The sequence below is a fragment of the Caretta caretta genome, chromosome 17 (assembly GCF_965140235.1).
Source record: "Caretta caretta isolate rCarCar2 chromosome 17, rCarCar1.hap1, whole genome shotgun sequence".
Lineage (NCBI taxonomy): Eukaryota > Metazoa > Chordata > Testudines > Cheloniidae > Caretta > Caretta caretta.
Window position 1 is genome coordinate 24,031,289 of NC_134222.1, and position 21,698 is coordinate 24,052,986.

The 21,698-nt window shown below is 42.5% G+C and overlaps 1 protein-coding gene across 1 annotated transcript in view; it reads right to left on the reverse strand.

Annotated features, from left to right (window-relative positions):
- HSF5 (heat shock transcription factor 5) overlaps positions 1-21,698 on the reverse strand; it is a 64,125-nt gene that overhangs the window by 33,681 nt on the left and 8,746 nt on the right. Inside the window, 2 exon segments of the mRNA XM_048823927.1 lie at positions 6,205-6,382; positions 10,716-11,243. Coding sequence (XP_048679884.1) covers positions 6,205-6,382; positions 10,716-11,243 — 706 coding nt within the window.

The following is a 21,698-nucleotide window of genomic DNA, read 5'->3' on the forward strand; positions in this document are numbered from 1 at the left end:
GGTATTCTATGAGTCTATGAAAATTCTAAAAGCGTAGATTATATGCAAAGGCATAGTGAATGCTCCACTCTGACTACCAGCCACACACTGTAAAAAGAAGCTGAGGGAGGGGCAGAGCAGCGACACTCTTTATGTCACAGCTCAAGCAGGAGGAAAAGCAGGGCTGGTACCACTAGGGAAAACTCTCCAGCACCAATGCATTGGTCGCGCACATTCCTGGAGTGGAGCGGACATATGCAAGCACTTGAACTCCAAATTTTGGGGGTTTACATGAAACAAAAAAACAAACACCCCGCCACAACAAAAATCCCAAACCAACCCTGAATATCCTTGAAAGGCATTACAATTACTGATCATTTCACTTTTAAAAAGTTTGTGTGGTAATTAGCATGAAATTAAGATTGAGCTAATTATTCTACCTCAACAAGAAATATTCCAAAAAAAGTCACTTGAAAGTAAACATTGAAACTATTTAGGGCTTCTTTATAGATAAAAATTGTTCTGAATTAACCGAATCAGCGTAGTTTAACTATACCATATTGTTAAAGCCATATAGCCCACCTAGTATGAACAAGTTATACCAGTGTAAAGTGCTTCTGGTATCTCAAGTGCCAATACACAAATGCAAGAAGCCTGGGAAAGAAGCAGGGAGAACTGGAAGTCCTGGCACAGTCAAGGAATTATGATGTGATTGGAATAACAGAGACTTGGTGGGATAACTCACATGACTGGAGTACTGTCATGGATGGATATAAACTGTTCAGGAAGGACAGGCAGGGCAGAAAAGGTGGGGGAGTTGCATTGTATGTAAGAGAGCAGTATGACTGCTCAGAGCTCCGGTATGAAACTGCAGAAAAACCTGAGTGTCTCTGGATTAAGCTTAGAAGCGTGAGCAACAAGGGTGATGTTGTGGTGGGAGTCTGCCATAGACCTCCGAACCAAGGGAATGAGGTGGACGAGGATTTCTTCCGGCAACTAACAGAAGTTACTAGATCGCACGCCCTGGTTCTCATGGGAGACTTCAATCACCTTGATATCTGCTGGGAGAGCAATACAGCGGTGCACAGACAATCCAGGAAATTTTTCGGAACTGTAGAGGACAATTTCCTGGTGCAAGTGCTGGAGGAACCAACTACGGGCGGAGCTCTTCTTGACCAGCTGCTCACAAACCGGGAAGAATTAGTAGGGGAAGCAAAAGTGGATGGGAACCTGGGAGGCAGTGACCATGAGATGGTCAAGTTCAGGATCCTGACACAAGGAAGAAAGGAAAGCAGCAGAATACGGACCCGGGACTTCAGAAAAGCAGACTTTGACTCTCTCAGGGAACTGTTGGGCAGGATCCCCTGGGAGAATAACATGAGGGGAAAAGGAGTCCAGGAGAGTTGGCTGTATTTTAAAGAATCCTTATTGAGGTTACAGGGACAAACCATCCTGATGTGTAGAAAGAACAGTAACTATGGCAGGCGACCAGCTTGGCTTCAAAGTGAAATCCTTGCTGATCTTAAACACAAAAAAGAAGCTTACAAGAAGTGGAAGATTGGACAAATGACCAGGGAAGAGTATATAAATATTGCTCGGGCATGCAGGAGAGAAATCAGGAAGGTCAAATCACACCTGGAGTTGCTTCTAGCAAGAGATGTTAAGAGTAACAAGAAGGGTTTCTTCAGGTATGTTAGCAACAAGAAGAAAGTCAAGGAAAGTGTGGGCCCCTTACTGAATGAGGGAGGCAACCTAGTGACAGAGGATGTGGAAAAAGCTAATGTACTCAATGCCTTTTTTGCCTCTGTCTTCACGAACAAGGTCAGCTCCCAGACTACTGCACTGGGCAGCGCAGCATGGGGAGGAGGGGACCAGCCCTCTGTGGAGAAAGAAGTGGTTGGGGACTATTTAGAAAAGCTGGGAAAAGTCTATGGGGCCAGATGCGCTGCAGCCATGAGTGCTAAAGGAGTTGGTGGATGTGATTGCAGAGCCATTGGCCATTATCTTTGAAAACTCATGGCAATCGGGGGAGGTCCCAGACGACTGAAAAAAGGCTAATGTAGTGCCCATCTTTAAAAAAGGGACGGAGGATCCTGGGAACTACAGGCCGGTCAGCCTCACCTCAGTCCCCGGAAAAATCATGGAGCAAGTCCTCAAGAAATCAATTCGGAAGCACTTAGAGGAAAGGAAAGTGATCAGGAACGGTCAGCATGGATTCACCAAGGGCAAGTCATGCCTGACTAATCTACTTGCCTTCTATGATGAGATAACTAGCTCTATGGATGAGGGGAAAGCAGTGGACGTGTTATTCCTTGACTTTAGCAAAGCTTTTGACACGGTCTCCCACAGTATTCTTTTCAGCAAGTTAAAGAAGTATGGGCTGGATGAATGGGCTATAAGGTGGATAGAAAGTTGGCTAGATTGTCGGGCTCAACAGGTAGTGATCAACAGCTCGATGTCTAGTTGGCAGCCGGTATCAAGTGGAGTGACCCAAGGGACGGTCCTCGGGTTGGTTTTCTTCAATATCTTCGTTAATGATCTGGAGGATGGTGTGGATTGCACCTTCAGCAAGTTTGCAGATGACACTAAACTGGGAGGAGAGGTAGATACGCTGGAGGGTAGGGATAGGATACAGAGGGCCCTAGACAAATTAGAGGATTGGGCCAAAAGAAATCTGATGAGGTTCAACAAGGACAAGTGCAGAGCCCTACACTTAGGATGGAAGAATCCCATGCACCGCGCTACAGACTAGGGACCGACTGGCTAGGCAGCATTTCTGCAGAAAAGGACCTAAGGGTTACAGTGGATGAGAACCTGGATATGAGTTAACAGTGTGCCGTTGTTGCCAAGAAGGCCAATGGCATTTTGGGATGTGTAAGTAGGGACATTGCCAGGAGATCGAGGGACGTGATCATTCCCCTCTATTCAACATTGGTGAGGCCTCATCTGGAGTACTGGAACCACCTGATCAACATCCTCTACAGCAAACAGGGAAAGATAAAGAATGAGCTCTCAAAAATGGATACTCTCATAAAAAACAACCTTCCACACAAAATTCCTCGTGGCTGGACTTTAGTAAAACTAGACAAGCCATTTACAACACACACTTTGCTTCTCTACAAAAGAAAAAGGACACTAAACTTTCTAAACTACTACATGCCACAAGAGGCCACAGCAATGGTTCCCTCAACCCACCCAGCAATATTGTTAACTTATCCAACTATACTCTTAGCCAGCAGAAGCAACTGTCCTATCTCGGGGCCTCTCCTTCTGCCCCTCCACCCCCACGAACATGATACAGTTCTGTGGTGACCTAGAATCCTATTTTCAACGTCTCCGACTCAAGGAATATTTCCAACAAACCTCTGAACAACATACTAATCCACAAAGACCTCCCTACCAACACTAAAAAAAGAAGGATTCTAGATGGACTCCTCCTGAAGGTCGAGACAGCAGACTGGACTTCTACATAGACTGCTTCCGCCGACGTGCACGGGCTGAAATTGTGGAAAAGCAGCATCACTTGCCCCACAAACTCAGCCATGCAGAACGCAATGCCATCCACAGCCTCAGAAACAACTCTGACATCATAATCAAAAAGGCTGACAAAGAAGGTGCTGTTGTCATCATGAATAGGTCGGAATATGAACAAGAGGCTGCTCGGCAGCTCTTCAACACCACTTTCTACAAGCCATTACCCTCTGATCCCACTGAGAGTTACCAGAAGAAACTACAGCATTTGCTCAAGAAACTCCCTGAAAAAGCACAAGATCAAATCCGCACAGACACACCCCTGGAACCCCGACCTGGGATATTCTATCTACTACTGAAAATCCATAAACCTGGAAATCCTGGGCGCCCTATCATCTCAGGCATTGGCACCATGACAGCAGGATTGTCTGGATATGTAGATTCCCTCCTTAGGCCCTACTCTACCAGCACTCCCAGCTACCTTCGAGACACCACTGACTTCCTGAGGAAACTACAATCCATCGGTGATCTTCCTGAAAACACCATTCTGGCCACTATCGATGTAGAAGCCCTCTACACCAACATTCCACACAAAGATGGACTACAAGCCGTCAAGAACACTATCCACAATAATGTCACGGCTAACCTGGTGGCTGAACTTTGCGATTTTGTCTTTACCCATAACTATTTTATATTTGGGGACAATGTATACCTTCAAATCAGAAACCTACTGACCACTATACCTACCTACATGCCTCCAGCTTTCACCCTGACCACACCACACGATCCATCGTCTACAGCCAAGCTCTGCAATACAACCGCATTTGCTCCAACCCCTCAGACACAGACAAACACCTACAAGATCTCTATCAAGCATTCTTACAACTACAATACCCACCTGCTGAAGCGAAGAAACAGATTGATAGAGCCAGAAGAGTTCCCAGAAGTCACCTACTACAGGACAGGCCTAACAAAGAAAATAACAGAACGCCACTAGCCATCACCTTCAGCCCCCAACTAAAACCCCTCCAACGCATTATTAAGGATCTACAACCTATCCTGAAGGACGACCCAACACTCTCACAAACCTTGGGAGACAGGCCAGTGCTTGCCTACAGACAGCCCCCCAACCTGAAGCAAATACTCACCAGCAACCACATACCACACAACAGAACCACTAACCCAGGAACCTATCCTTGCAACAAAGCCCGTTGCCAACTGTGCCCAAATATCTATTCAGGGGACATCATCACAGGGCCTAATAACATCAGCCACACTATCAGAGGCTCGTTCACCTGCACATCTACCAATGTGATATATGCCATCATGTGCCAGCAATGCCCCTCTGCCATGTACATTGGTCAAACTGGACAGTCTCTACGTAAAAGAATAAATGGACACAAATCAGATGTCAAGAATTATAACATTCATAAACCAGTCGGAGAACACTTCAATCTCTCTGGTCACTCGATTTCTGATCTCAAAGTGACTTTCCTTCAACAAAAAAACTTCGAAAAGACTCCAACGAGAGACTGCTGAATTGGAATTAATTTACAAATTGGATACAATTAACTTAGGCTTGAATAGAGACTGGGAATGGTTCAGTCATTATAAAAAGTAACCTATTTCCCCTTGTTTATTCCTTCCCTTCCCCCCCCACTGTTCCTCAGACGTTCTTGTTAAACCCTGGATTTGTGCTGGAAATGGCCCACCTTGATTATCATACACATTGTAAGGAGAGTGATCACTTTAGATAAGTTAGTACCAGCAGGAGAGTGGGGTGGGGGGAGAGAAAACCTTTTGTAGTGATAAACACCCATTTTTTTCATGGTCTGTGTGTATAAAAACATCTTCTGTATTTTCCATAGTATGCATCCGATGAAGTGAGCTGTAGCTCACGAAAGCTTATGCTCAAATAAACTGGTTAGTCTCTAAGGTGCCACAAGTACTCCTTTTCTTTTTATCTGGAGTACCGTGTCCAGTTTTGGGCCCCACACTACAAGAAGGATTTTTTAAAAATTGGAAAACATCCAACGGAGGGCAACAAAAATTATTAGGGGACTGGAACACATGACTTATGAGGAGAGGCTGAGGAAACTGGGATTGTTTAGTCTGCGGAAGAGAAGAATGAGGGGAGATTTGACAGCTGCTTTCAACTACCTGAAAGGGGGTTCCAAAGAAGATGGATCTAGACTGTTCTCAGTGATAGCAGATGACAGAATGAGGAGTAATGGTCTCAAGTTGCAGTGGGGGAGGTTTAGGATGGATATTAGGAAAAACTTTTTCACTAGGAGGGTGGTGAAGCATTGGAATGGGTTACCTACGGAGGTGATGGAATCTCCTTCCTTACAAGTTTTTAAGGTCAGGCTTGACAAAGCCCTGGCTGGGATGATTTAGTTGGGGATTGGTCCTGCTTTGAGCAGGGGGTTGGACTAGATGACCTCCTGAGGTCTCTTCCAACCCTGATATTCTATGATTCTATGGTACAGTTTATTCCTGTATAGAAAGGAAAATAAGGTATACTGGTATAAGGCACCTTTATACCTGTACAACTGTGGCAATATCAGTGGTTGTACTGGTATAATTATTTCAGTTAAAAAAAACAGTACACAATTATCCAAAATTGGTATACTTGCATAACTTTCAAGTGTAGACCAAGCCTTACACTGTTCATCATTCTCTCTGTCTTGACTACATGGCTCCTTAGTCACCAGTCACAGGAAACACTGGTAAAGCTATGGACCCAATTCTTACCAGGAGACTTGCCCTTCTGTGAACTGCTTCTTCTCTCTCTGCACCTGGTTTGTATGGATGAAGCTGTGTCTTTGACAGATTTGCTCACAGGTCCCACATCTGAAATAAGGAATCCTACCTGCTCCGAAGACAAAACTGTCTCTGATGGGTTGGTTTGACACTTAATACTGGGATCCACCTTTAAAAAAAAAAATCAAAACCCACTCAATACTTTCTGTAATCACTTTAGGGGATTTAATGCAGATAAATAGCTCTTTCTCTCATGGAACATCCACTTCAAGGGACATTCTACAAACAGAAAACACTACTTGGAGCTTAAATGCCATTAAAAAAAACTGATCTGATTTTCATAAGGTATAAACTGTGTAAAATAAATGTAAAAATAAAAGCTCTCTTTTTTTAAAATTGGTATTTCTGAGCATCTTGGTGATCTGTAATATCACTTATGACATCAGCAATTTGAGCTCCATCCTAACATAATATTTAACAAAAAAAAATCTTCAAGGTCAGATTTTTAAACGAGTGCTAAAGAGGTGTAACTGTATACTCCAATGACTAGTAAGGCATCTAACTAGCCACTTACATGCACAGCTGCCACAATTCTATGTGCATTTCTAAAAATGTCTCTAAGTCTAGTATTTAAGCAAAGTGATATTTTACACAGTAACATTATTCTGTTTAAGTAAATATTACAAAATAAAAACTAGTTTTCAGATTTTTTCATTGTATCAGCATATACTCATATCTCAAATGATGTTATCATTCAGCAAGATAGTTGTCAGCTGCAGTCTCAAAGTGCCAGAACTTGTCCAACCTATTAATAAACAGGTTTGAGAGTATATGCAATAAGGGGACAGGATGTCTGGCCAAAATTGTTTGTTGATATCTAGTGTGAAAGTTCCTCCTTTGCCTTGGTAGGTCCTGCGCTTATTGGCGGATTTGCTCGCCTCAGAGGTTCACGGCAGCCCTCAGTTTGGCCACTTTCATGGCTCAAATCTGCCGTTCACTCAGTTAGCCTCATCACTGGCTATGGGGAAAAGGAAGAAGAACAATTCCCGCAGTCTCTTCTGATCTACCCAGTGGATCAGGCCAGAGACCTTCCCCTCCGGTGGAACCCACAGTCCAGGTCAACTCCTCTGGTATCAAGTAGGAAGTTGGGGAGATGGAGGGATGGGAGGAACCCGAGCCCGCCCTCTACTCTGGGTTCCAGCCCAGGGCACTGTGGATTACAGCTGTCTACAGTGGCTCCTGTAACAGCTGCACGACAGCTACAACTCCCTGGGCTACTTCCCCATGGCCTCCTCCCAACACCTTCTTTATTCTCACCACAGGACCTTCCTCCTGATTTCTGATAATGCTTGTATTTCTCAGTCTTCCAGTAGTACACCTTCTCACTCTCAGCTTCTTGCGCCTCTTGCTCCCAGCTCCTTGCACGCACGCCACAAACTGAAGTGAGCTCCTTTTTAAACCCAGGTGCCCTGATTAGCCTGCCTGTCTGAATTGATTTTGGCAGCTTCTTGATTGGCTGCAGGTGTTCTAATCAGCCTGTCTGCCTTAATTGCTTCCAGAAAGTTCCTGATTGTTCTGGAACCTTCCCTGCACCCTTACCCAGGGAAAAGGGACCCACTTAACCTGGGGCTAATATACCTGCCTTCTATCACTCTCCTGTAGCCATCTGGCCCAACCCTCTCACACTAGGTATACCGTTGTGTTAAGAACACTCATGAAAAATTTCAGCTTGAAAACAAGTTTTTCTGAAGGTTAATAACTACCAAAAATAGAGGGGTTGTTTCTTTAACCACAATTAATGTAATGCTAAAATGGCCTGGAACCTATAGGGTCCAGAGTGACCTAGACAAATTGGAGGATTGGGCTAAAAGAAATCTGATGAGGTTCAACAAGGACAAGTGCAGGAGTCCTGCACTTAGGATGAAAGAATCCCATGCACTGCTACAGGCTGGCGACCGACTGGTTAAGCAGCAGTTCTGCAGAAAAGGACCTGGGGATTACAGTGGACGAGAAACTGGATATGAGTCAGCAGTATACCCTTGTTGCCAAGAAGGCTAATAGCATATTGGGCTGCATTAGTAGGAGCATTGGCAGCAGATCAAGGGAAGTGATTATTCCCCTCTATTCGGCACTGGTGAGGCCACATTTGGAGTACTGTGCCCAGTTTTGGGCCCCACACTATAGAAAGGATGTGTACAAATTGGAGAGAGTCCAGCAGAGGGCAACAAAAATGATTAGGGGGCTGGGGCACATGACTTACGAAAAGAGGCTGAGGGAACTTGGCTTGTTTAGCTTGCAAAAGAGATGAGTGAGGGGGGATTTGATAGCAGTCTTCAACTACCTGAAGGGGGGTTCCAAAGACGATGGCACTTGGCTGTTCTCAGTGGTGGCAGATGGCAGAACAAGAAGCAATGGTCTCAAGTTGCAGTGGGGGAGGTCTAGGTTGGATATTAGGAAAAACTATTTCACTAGGAGGGTGGTGAAGGACTGGAAAGGGTTACCTAGGGAGGTGGTGAAATCTCCATCCTTAGAGGTTTTTAAGGCCCAGCTTGACAAAGCCCTGGCTGGGATGATTTAGTTGGTGCTGGTCCTGCTTTGAGCAGGGGGTTGGACTTGATGACCTCCTAAGGTCTCTTCCAACCCTAATCTTCTATGATTCTATAAGTGCTGCAAAGATGTGAATAGATGTTGCTCTGCAGTGCAAGCATAAATGGAAGCAGATTCATGGTCCAAATAAGGTTAAATGAAGAACTAGACAGAATATAGGCTTTTCCCCTGCTAAAAATTTTGCAACAACTTGTAAAGACAATTGCTTGAGCAAACTTTTCCATGGAAAGTAAGATCCTGGCGAAAATCTGAAATCCAAAATATTTTGATTTGGAAGTGCTGCCGTGCTCCCTTTCTCCTCCAAGGGCTGGGCTCCCTGGTCAGACATCTCACCTGATACACCTCTCCTCTCCTGGTGAAGGGAGACAGCTTCACCAGGGGAGTCTCTGGTCATGATGAATCATGGGAGATGTAGCTGACCTGGGAAGCTTAGCCCATAGAGAATGGGGACACGAGGAAACCAAATTTCAACTTCCATGAGATAGCACAATAGGATACCTGTATCAAAATATTTCCGTTTTTTGGTTAAATAATCATGTAAGTTTTCCATGGAAAGTAGACAGATTTTTTTTTAATACAAAAAATTCCATTTAATGAAAAACCCAATTTCCCATCAAAAACAGTTTAGATTAAAGCTTTTGACCAGCCATGGTTAAATGCTAGGGATAAATCTTTGCTTTGAGTGGTAGCCCCCTAAGCACTCATGCCTTTCTCTCCAGTGTAATGTGTAAAAGATGGAAGTAGACAGAGTGGGCATGTCTGGAAAGACCTGGATTTAGTCACAATCTCTTGATAAACTGGTGTTTAACCCTGTATCTCACATTTGAGGCCTCACTTCTATGCGGAAATAACTTGGCAGCCATACACCAGCACTCTCATTAATACAGGATACATGTCCCCTGCACATCCTGTCCTGCTCATCTTTTTCTTTTGTATGTCTAGAAAGAACAATCAAACCAAGTATGGGATATTACAATACACAAGGTTCAGAGAAATCTTTCCTCAATGAACCAAAAAAATTGAGTTAAATAGTGTGCATAAATTAAGAATACTAACTGTCACTCAAATTAATTGCTCAGTGTTTTGGAATAACACTAAGGCTTTGTGTACAGTACCTTGCTTTTAGTGACACGGCTGTGCTGCCACAGCCATGCTGCTAAAAGGCATGCAGTGCAGCTGCTGTTTGTCGGCAGGAGAAAGCTCTCCTGCTGACAAAAAACTTCCACCTCGCCACGAGCAGCAGCGACTTTGTCGGCAGGAAAGTCTTCCTGCCGACAAAGAGCTGTTCACACCGGCTCTTTTCATCAGTAAAACAAAAGTTTTGCTGAAGAAGTTCCAGTGTAAACAAAGCCTTAGGGCTTACCATGGATCGATGCTGCAGCGATTGATCCACCAGGGGCTGATTTAGCGGGTCTAGTGAAGACCTGCTAAATCGACCACCACTCGCTCTCCCGTCGACTCCAATACTCCACCGGAAAGAGAAGCATAAGGTAAGTTGACGGGAGAATTTCTCCCGTTGACCCAGCGCCGTGTAGACAACGCAATAAGTCGACCTAAAGTACGTCTACTCCAGCTCTGTTATTCACGTAGCTGGAGTTGCGTAACTTAGGTCGACTTAACCCCTTAAGACCTGCCCTTAGTGACATAAGACATAGTAAATACTAAGGGACAGATCACAATGGAGTGATGCGGATTTACATTGGCTGGGAATCTGACCCTAGAAGTCCAATCCAGCCAACCCTTTAGTTTCTCACAGTTTTATGTAAGTTACTTCAATGGGACTACTCACACAAGAAGTTTGTAGGACCAGGCCCTCACTGTGGTATAGCGTAGTTATCACAGCAGAATATCCTGTAGTACAGGAACACATATTGCAGTGTTCCTTTACCCCATACCTGCTGTGGACTGAATGGCAGTCCCTCCTGAAGAAACACCACTGAAGACTGAGCTGAAGCATGGCTCATCTGTTCTTTCAGTTTCGCATGTGCTTCCTGTGTGTCTGCAGGTTCCTGCACCGTTTGCGCAGCAGTGTTCTCTACAGGCTCGGTGGTGTGGATAGTATAAATAAATTCAGAAGACTGTGGCAAAGAACAGGCTATTGCTTGATCTGTTCCCACCATAAATGTAATATCAGAACCTACAGGTGTAAGAGGCTCCAGCTGGCTGGCATGACTCGAGGAAGGTGCATCATTATTCCCAGGATTAACGATCAATTGCTGGCCTGCATTAGGCTGTGGGGTTGGACACTGGTTCTCCACAGGTTCCACCTTCACCATCTCTAACTTGGGGGATGAATGCATCTCATCTACAATCTGAAAGACAGCCTCTAGGTTTACTTCTGTCTTCTTGTTTTCATCAGCTGTATTGCATGGCCAGTTAGATGGCAAAAATTCAACTGGGTATGATGACTGCATTGGAGGATTCTGGGAAAACAAAATGCAATGGACTGTAATAAGAAAAATATTACTACAATATTAGATATATTCAAAGTTTCTTAGATTCATCAGTTCCAAGGCCAGAAGGCACACTAGAGCTTCCCCAAAATAATTCCTAGAGCACATCTTTAAAATAACATCCAATCTTGATTTAAAAATTATCAGTGATGGAGAAAACCACCATGACCCTGGGTAAATTGTTCCAATGCTTAATTACTTTTGCTGTTAAAAATTTACACTTTATTTCCAGTCTGAATAGGTCTAGCTTCAACTTCCAGACATTAGATCATGTTATATCTTTCTTTGCGAGACTGAAGAGCCCATTATCAAATATCTGCTCCCCATGTAGGTACTTATAGACTAATCAAGTCATCCCTTCACCTTCTCCTTAAGCTAAATAGACTGAGCTCCTTGACTCTGTAACTATAAAAAGGCATGTTTTCTAATCCTTTAACTATTCTCTGGCTCTTATCTGAACCATCACCAATCAATCAACATTTTTCTTGAATGTGTGGACAACAGAACTGGACACAGTCCTCTACCAGCAGTCTCACCAGTGCCAGATTCATATGTAAAATAACTCTCTACTCCTACTTGAGATTTCCCTGTTAACACATTCAAGGAAAGCATTAGCCCTTTTGGCTACAGCACCAAACTGGGAGCTCATATTCAGCTGATTATCCACCACAACCCCCAAATCTTTTTCAGAGTCACTGCTTCCCAGAGTCCCTCATTGTGTAAGTACATCTACATTCTTTTTTCCTAGATGTATAAATGTACACTTAACCGTATAAAAATGTAGTGTTTTCTTGAACCCAGCTAATCAAGCAATCTACAGAGGTCTGAATCAGTGACCTTTCCTCTTCATTGTTTACTACTCCCCTAATTTTTGTGTCATCTGCAAATTTTGTAACTGTTGATTTTATGTTTTCTTCCAGATCATTAATAAAATGTTAAATTGCATAGGGCCAAGAACTGATCCCTACAGGATCCCAATAGAGACACACCTGTTCAAGGATGATCCCCCGTTTACAATTACATTTTGAGACCTATTAATTAGCCAGCTTTTAATCCATTTAATGTATGCCATGTTAATTTTGCATCTTTCTTGTCATGCAGTACCAAGCAAAATGTCTTACAGAACTCTTACTCTATTACATCAACACTATTATCTTTAGCAGCCAAACCTGTGATCTCATCAAGTTCTTAGTAGTGTCTCAGGTCCATCGATTACTTCCCCTTAAACACCTGCCTTACTCTTTGCAAGTCCACTTTTGCCCCATTTGTATCTCCAGAAATAGGCTTCAGGGTACTCAGCATGTATTCAAAATTTCTCTTATGCCCAATGTTGAGAACTTTGGAGGGAAGCATCTAATTTTTGTTAGTGGAGGGCTAGCGTGCTCGCTCTCTCTCTCTCGCTCCCTTTTTTTCAGTAAGGCAAAAGAAATTTAAGCAAGTCTCAGATAGTTTGAGAAGAAAATTATTGTCACTAAAGCAGAGAGAAAACTTTATAACACCATAGAATGAAGGCCATAATTGTGATGTCCAATATTCCCTCCACCTCCCAATATCTGAGGCTGCTTATCCTCTTTCCAATATTGGCCTATACTATATCTTTTATTACATTAAACCTAGGAATTTTGTTTGCCCCCAAATAAATTGTAACATCATAAATAGTAATTAGATAGGGATTTCTTTTAGAAGTCTTTGCAGTAAGAATGTAATCCTAGGGAGAAGCGTCATTTTCGACCATTGTGATTCTACCAGTCAAGGATATTATCATCCTAACCCATTTTATCATATTTTTTAAAAAGTATTTACAATAGAGTTATGTTATCTGCATTCTGTACATTTTCCTAACAGGGGTTCATATTGCCTTCAAAGGACTTTTGAGATTTTTCCCCCTAACCGAATTTAATATTTTAAAGCTATTTTGGGGTATCTTGGTTTAACTCAAGTGCTAGATGCCATCCTCACTAATACAAAAATTAACAACTGGCAGTATGTAACCTGGACCTACAGTCTTCCTACTGATCCTTGTCACCCTTTCCCTCTCCGGAAGTGTAAAGGTCCACTCTGAAAAGCTGTGGAACTAAGATCTCAGATCTTTGAGTCCTTGTGGTCAGTGAACTCCAAGGTCTTGCTCCGGAAAGAATGCATCATACTTACAACTTAGGCTTGACCAATAATGGGTATGTTAAGGTTCTCTTACTCTCTATCCACCCAAAGTCTAGCAGGAGGCGTCAGATATATTTTTCAAACACCAGCACTGTTCTTGGTCTTTTGAAGACTTTTACAACCCTGTTTCAGCATCAGTGGAAAAATACAAAGGAGAGCATAGGCTCTTGTATTTTCGAAAAAGAAAGACTTCTAACATGTAAAATGATAGGAACTTGATTCAGCATTCCAGGCATAATATAACCTCAGAAAAAACAAGGTATCATCTTGCACAAGTGAAATGCAGGACACGGAATATTGGACAAACAGTGTCAAACCTTGAGGGCTGAAGCTGTCCTCGTCACATTCTGTAAGTTTTTGGAAACAGGGGTACTTGAGCACAGATAGGAGATACAAAATTCCACACAGCATCATTACACACAAAGTGTGAACAGAATATTAGGATATCATTATTAGGATATACCCCCCCTTCATCATCTGGACCCATGGAAAAGAAGCCCTTGAGGAATTCCACCATGATTTCAACAATTTCCATCCCACCACCAACCTCAGCCTGGTCCAGTCCACACAAGAGATCCACTTCCTGGACACTACAGTGCTAATAAACAATGGCCACATAAACACCACCCTATACCGGAAACCTACTGACCGCTATTCCTACCTGCATGCCTCCAGCTTTCACCCTGACCACACCACACGATCCATCGTCTACAGCCAAGCTCTGCGATACAACCGCATTTGCTCCAACCCCTCAGACAGAGACAAACACCTACAAGATCTCTGTCAAGCTTTCTTACAACTACAATACCCACCTGCAGAAGTAAAGAAACAGATTGATAGAGCCAGAAGAGTTCCCAGAAGTTACCTACTACAGGACAGGCCTAACAAAGAAAATAACAGAACGCCACTAGCCGTCACCTTCAGCCCCCAACTAAAACCCCTCCAACGCATTATTAAGGATCTACAACCTATCCTAAAGGATGACCCAACACTCTCACAAGTCTTGGGAGACAGGCCAGTCCTTGCCTACAGACAGCCCCCCAACCTGAAGCAAATACTCACCAACAACCACATACCACACAACAGAACCACTAACCCAGGAACTTATCCTTGCAACAAAGCCCGTTGCCAATTGTGCCCACATATCTATTCAGGGGACACCATCACAGGGCCTAATAACATCAGCCACACTATCAGAGGCTCGTTCACCTGCACATCCACCAATGTGATATATGCCATCATGTGCCAGCAATGCCCCTCTGCCATGTACATTGGTCAAACTGGACAGTCTCTACGTAAAAGAATAAATGGACACAAATCAGATGTCAAGAATTATAACATTCATAAACCAGTCGGAGAACACTTCAATCTCTCTGGTCACGCAATCACAGACATGAAGATCGCTATCTTAAAACAAAAAAACTTCAAATCCAGACTCCAGCGAGAAACTGCTGAATTGGAATTCATTTGCAAATTGGATACTATTAATTTAGGCTTAAATAGAGACTGGGAGAGGCTAAGTCATTATGCAAGGTAGCCTGTTTCCTCTTGTTTTTTTCTACCCCCCCCCCCAGATGTTCTGGTTTAACTTGGATTTAAACTTGGAGAGTGGTCAGTTTAGATGAGCTATTACCAGCAGGAGAGTGAGTTTGTGTGTGTATGGGGGTGGGGGGGATGTGAGAAAACCTGGATTGGTGCAGGAAATAGCCCGACTTGATTATGTAAAGAGTTGTCACTTTGGATGGGCTAGCACCAGCAGGAGAGTGAATTTGTGGGGGGGGGTGGAGGGTGAGAAAACCTGGATTTGTGCTGGAAATGGCCCACCTGATGATCACTTTAGATAAGCTATTACCAGCAGGACAGTGGGGTGGGAGGAGGTATTGTTTCATATTCTCTGTGTATATATAAAGTCTGCTACAGTTTCCACGGTATGCATCTGATGAAGTGAGCTGTAGCTCACGAAAGCTCATGCTCAAATAAATTGGTTAGTCTCTAAGGTGCCACAAGTACTCCTTTTCTTTTTGCGAACATTTTTTGTCACTCACTTCCTTCTAAAGAAGGAAATGAAAACCAAGAACCAGTAAAACTGTTTTTGCTTAAACACCACAGGAATAGTCTCTTCCGGGTAGAGAAAAACCTAGAAAATTTCATCCTGAAAAGTGTAAATCAGACAAAGTTGTAAGAAATTGAAAACAGGCCTTTTGGAATGGAGATACGCAGGCAATCATAACTCTATCTGTCACTAGGCACTATAGGCCAGATTTCAAAGTATTTAGGTGCCTAAAGATGCAGATAGGTGTCTAGTGGGATTTTCAAAACACCTGAACTGGTTAGGTACATAACCTGCTTAATCACTTTTCAAAAGTCCCAGTATGCACCTGAATACCTTTGGAAAACCTGGCCCTCACAGCTATAATACCACCAAGTGTACACAAATATTAGCAGTAGCTGGTAGTAACTCCTATATTTAGGGTGCATAACCCTTTCCATTATAAAGAATCCTTGTAATCTTTTCAGGGTGGATTTGATTTAAACCAAATTGATTAGTGATTTAAATCATGATTTAAATCACTATTCAGGAAGACTCTATTTAATCATGGATTTCTACATAAAAGTGTATTCTTGTTGGTGGTTATAACCTTAATACATATTCTTCACAACTCAGAGATAGATGTAGATTTCATTTTAAAAGGTACACACTATACATTTTTAAAGTGATTTATTTTGAAAACTTTTCAGATTACTTTTACAGCTATATCAGAAAATGAATGATTGTTTGGTTATTTCATTTACCAAAGGTAACTGAAGCAGATATTTATGAAGTCATTGGGAGGTGAATTATCTCCAGTTCAACAGGTTAATCATTAATATCTGGAGGATTTTCTTGCCATGCTGTATTAGGAGAACATCACCAGACAGACATTTAAATTGTTTTATTTAATTAAAACAACATTATGTATTCTGGATTTTTTTCTTCAACAGCAAACATAATATTTTAACAAAACAAGCATATGAATTTTTGAATTTAAACATTCAAGTTTTTTAAAATCAGGTTTGTTTTTGTTAAAATTGTTTTTACCTAAAATAGTTAAATGAAATTAAAAAAAAATAATTAAATTGACTATGTCAGCCAGGTCAACATGAGAAACGAGTATACAGCCAATATTCATAACTTTGAATACAACGACACATGCATACAAATAGGAAGAATATATCCAGTAGATCATAACCTTTACATAGATATGTTATATGGCATACGTAGCATAAAACATATTCCAGTTATGCCATATATGTACACATTCATAAGCATATTTCCATAAAGCCTTATGGGGTGCACCGTCACACCGAGTATTGAGAATATCTGCAAGAAAATGAGCTGGAGACAGTGCTTGTCCCATTTGTTTTTTTAATGCTTGTAATTTAACTCTGTCATTGCATATTTCTCTTTTTAAGATCTCACTCAGTTCCTTCCAAATTTCAACAGTGTCAGCAATAAAACAATTTATTTGAGCATGAGCTTTCGTGAGCTACAGCTCACTTCATCAGATGTATACCGTGGAAACTGCAGCAGACTTTATATACACACAGAGGAGGTATTGTTTCATATTCTCTGTGTGTATATAAAGTCTGCTGCAGTTTCCACGGTATACATCTGATGAAGTGAGCTGTAGCTCACGAAAGCTCATGCTCAAATAAACTGGTTAGTCTCTAAGGTGCCACAAGTACTCCTTTTCTTTTTGCGAATACAGACTAACACGGCTGTTCCTCTGAAACCAGCAATAAAACAGTTATTTCCCTGCATTTTGTTCAAGGCTACAGAAATAGGCTTCAGGGTACTCAGCATGTGTTCAACATTTCTCTTAAGCCCAATGTTGAGAACTTTGTCTGTGACAGTGCCATCTATTTTTTCATGCTTTTGTTCACAAACTGTCATCAGATTAGGCCAGTTCTTGATACAGTGCTCAAAACAGTTTACTACGGAGTTCCATCACACGTCTTGTGAGAAAGTTAGCTTGGTTCCTCCCACTTTTTTCAGAGCAGCTGCTGCAAAGTGGTTGTTACAGAAGTATTTTGCAATTTCAACAACATTAGCCTTTATTTCTGGAACACTGAAGTCTTTGGCTAGGAGGTGCATCAAATGAGCACTGCAACCATATGTTATTAGCTTGGGACTCTCTTCTAAATTTCTTCTCATCTTGGATACATTTGCAGCATTGTCTGTGACCAAGCTGCGTACTAGACATTTCAATTTTTTTTCCACAGTTTGTTATAGCTTTTACTCCTGCTTCTTGTCAATATTCTGCTATGTGTGCATTTCCTGATGTATCAATTGTTTCTGTAAGGAAGACATTCCCTTCTTCTGTTGTCACACAAGCACGTACAACAGGATCACCCATCAAGACTCAGGTTAACAATTTTACCCTCTAGACCTTTTGCACACTGCTCAATTTCTCTTTCATACACTTTATCCAGCAATTTGCCTGCAACATCTGCTCTGTTGGATGGACTGTATCCTGTTCTCAGTAACTGAACCATGTTAATGAAGTGTGGGTTCTCCATCATATAGAAAGGAGAGTTTGTTGCATAAACAAACCGGGCAATTTTTTCATCAATGACCTCTTTTTGTAATCTGCTGGTTCTTATCACAAACTTATCTATGGTTGTTTCTGGATGATGGAGATTTTTTTTTCTTTTTCCTACAGGTGATATACTGTGGCTATGTGACATACATGATGTGACTGAAACACTATCATTGGCAGATAACTCTGAAACTATAGAAAATGATGGTGATCTTGAAGGTGGATAGTCTTCAGAATCCTGTATGTTGAGGATGGATTCTCCTAAACAAAATAAGTCAATGCAGTCATTTAATTATTATTACCAACCTGCTCATTTAGTATTACTCATTGCACTCACTGACACTCAGTACTACTTTAAAGGTGAAATTGTAAAAGGAAGATCTGCCTATTTTAGCTATTTATTTTTTATCACAACTGCATCTAAAATGATAGTACCATAGAGTAACAACTATATTTTTTGCTCAAACATGAGAATTCAAGAATAGTCCAGAAGGAAGACAGGCAGTCCTTAAGAAAAAAGTATGAAATAAAGAAGTTTACCAACCTGAAAATCCTTCATGTTCAGTCATGTTCCTTTCATCATCTTCAACACAGCTTCCTCCTGAGACGGAACACTTCTCACAATGTTGTTTCATTTGAGCAACCAGGCGTTGCATTTCTTTGTTGCACTTTTTGCATTTTTCACACATGCGTCTCTTACCCACAGTTAGAGGAACTTCAGTAAAATATTCCCAAACTGGGTCTCTTTTACAGCCTGCCACCATTATAGGTTTTCCCTTCTAATGAGAGAATGGTATGGTAGACCTCAAATCAATGAAGGTTACACTCAGAAAGACCTCAAGACTTCTAGAATACGCTGCTCAAACAGTTTCACTTTTGCTTCTACTGCCTGTCCCTCCCTTCTCACATTTATCTCCAGACTTCTTCTCCTTGTTCAGATCTATTCCGCCCCCAAAAATCTTCAATTCACTGAACTTTTTGAAACTTTGCACTTTTAGAAAGAGGTAAGGGATTGACTCTGTGTACATAAACTTGCAGAGGGACAATAGGGTTGAGGTCTGTTATTTCTCACTTCTCTATATTTATTTATTTTAAAACATTGTTGCTGTTAACAAGCATGTTACTTCTGGAGACACAAATCCACAGTCTGAGAACTGCAAAATTAAGCATTTCTGATGGTATCTTCTAGACCAGCGGTCCCCAACCTTTCTGTGGGAATAGCACATTCCTATTCCCAGAAGACTGTGGCGGGCACCAGACACCCCGCTGCTGAAATGCCGACGAGAAGCAGCTGCGGAAAGAAGCATCGGCGCCGAAATGCCACCGAGAAACGGCAATGCTTCTCGGCGGCATTTCAGTGGGCGGTTCTCCAGTGGCCGCACTCAAAGGCGGCATTTCAGCGGCGCGGTGCCCTGTGGGCGCACACAACCGCCCCGGCGGGCGCCATTGTGCCTGTGGGCATCACGTTGCGGACCCCTGTTCTAGACTGAGCATGGAGTCCCATTGGGTAGATAGAAAGATTAACCTAAATAATCTATACAGAAGCCCCAGGAACCCCATAAAATTAGGTCCTGAATTCATGAACTATTGGAACTCATTTACAAAACTTTTCTTAAACATTACATGAATATATTGTCTCATACTATAGAATTAGAATGTATAATACCTATTCCATGATGGTTCCATCTTTGAGCTATAATGTATCTTAATTAAAACTATCTTTAGATAGGTTTTTTCCTCAAAAGCATTTTATCAAAAAAATCCGATTTAAATAAAAAAAATTCAATTTTTTTTATTTTATGTTTTTAAATCATTGATTTTTATCCACCCTGAATCTCTTCTTTGAGAATCTCTCAAAACTCTATTGTTTACAGCAGGTATTTGAAGCAGGTATATAATATTCAAAAGGGAAAATCCCCTCAGGGTAGAGAAGTGTCTGTCCTTTGTCCTGTGAAATGCTATTCACACTTTGTCTCTGCCAGATTACTATTTCCCTTTGGTTCCTCAGGGAAATATTATCAGCCTGCCAAAAATCACTGAAGATTCCAAGTTTGGGCCACACCAGTGCCAAAGTAGCAGCAGCAGATAACGCACCAAGAATACCTGTGAGCTGCTGGAGAAACTGTAGCAGAAGGGGGTGAAGAGAGCCAGGCTTCCCCCACCACCAAACCAACACATGGACCACAGCATCCCATTACAACTGAGGACCATATGGGCAGAAGATCCCTCAGCTCCGAGGAGGTGGAGGTCAGGGGCAGTGAAGGAAGAGAATAGCAGCTCAGCGAAACATGCTTTTACTTCTACATTGCTACCCACAATGTGATTAACCAGTGCCTCTTTATACTCCTCCACCACTACATTAATGAGACCACAATTTGGCCCTGAATTTACGTAAGTTTCTGTAAGACCATCATTGGTGGCAGGAATCATAGACTGGGGGAGGCTGTGCCTCCGCAAACAGCTAGGTGTAGCCCTGCCCATGCTCTGCCCCTTAGCCCCCCCCACCCCACCCCCACTTCTGTTCAGTGCGGCTTCAGAACTGGGGCCCACCATCCACCCTCCAGGTGCTCTGCCCACCGTCCCAGTGCTCCGGGGCTGCGGCCGTGCAGCCCACCAGGCCCTGGGAGGCTGAGGGGGGGCGTGCAGCCACGCTGCCCTCCCAGCGCTCAGGGAGGGGAGGGGGGGGGCGCTGCGGCCACACTGCCCGCTCCAGGACTCGGGGAGGTTGAGGGCACTAGCCTGGAGTTGGAGCCAGCAGATGCAGTGGGGGGGCTCCGGAAGGGGGCGCACAAGGGCGGGGCTCGGGCAGAAGGGGCATGGCTGGGGGCTAGCCTCCCCTGGGTGGCAGTTCACACGCCACCCATGAAGACCATATAAAGGTTCTTGACTAGAGGATTATAATTAATATACATGGGGATTTGTGTATTTGGCAAGAAAGACAACCAGATAATCAGGTTTGGAGAAGCCAACCCCTTTTCAGAGCACAGAGGCATATACTTTCTCAGTACATCTCACTTCACTAGTCTCATACAAAAAAGTATAAGGTCTCCTCCCATTTTAGACCTTTTGATATCCAATAATCACAGGCCCTCCAAGTCAGATACTTCCCTCTTTGTCAGAATCAGATGGGGGCATTTTCAGTAAATAAGGAATTTTAGGTAATATTGACATTTTAATTTGGTTAGAGAGAAGAAGCCAACTTGATAAGTCATCTTTGATTTTGCTAAGCACAAGATAAAGTTGCAGAAATGCAAATCAGAAACCCACTTGGTATGCGGACTAGAGAGATTTCACAGTGTTATGAAAAACTCATTGTCCAACCTAGGAAATCCCTGGAGGACCACTAATACTCCAGATTTATCAACATTAATATTGAAATCTGAAATACTGAGGTTCATTAACAAAGACAAATAGAAACGTTGGAGAAATCAGCTATGTTTTCTTTTATATTGTGGTTGCCTCACCCAGAGCAAGTAGCTCCACAGAGTGGAACACTTGACTTGGTGTTTACCCGAGGACTAATCAGAGAGTTACAAAAAACACACATTTATATACAGCTGTCCTTGCACGTATTTTTACAGTCAAGTTAATTGTATGTATTCTCAAAGTCATCCTCTTTCAATTCTATATCCCCCCTCCCCAAGAGTTCACAGTACTGTAACTCCATGCAGCATTCCCTATAATT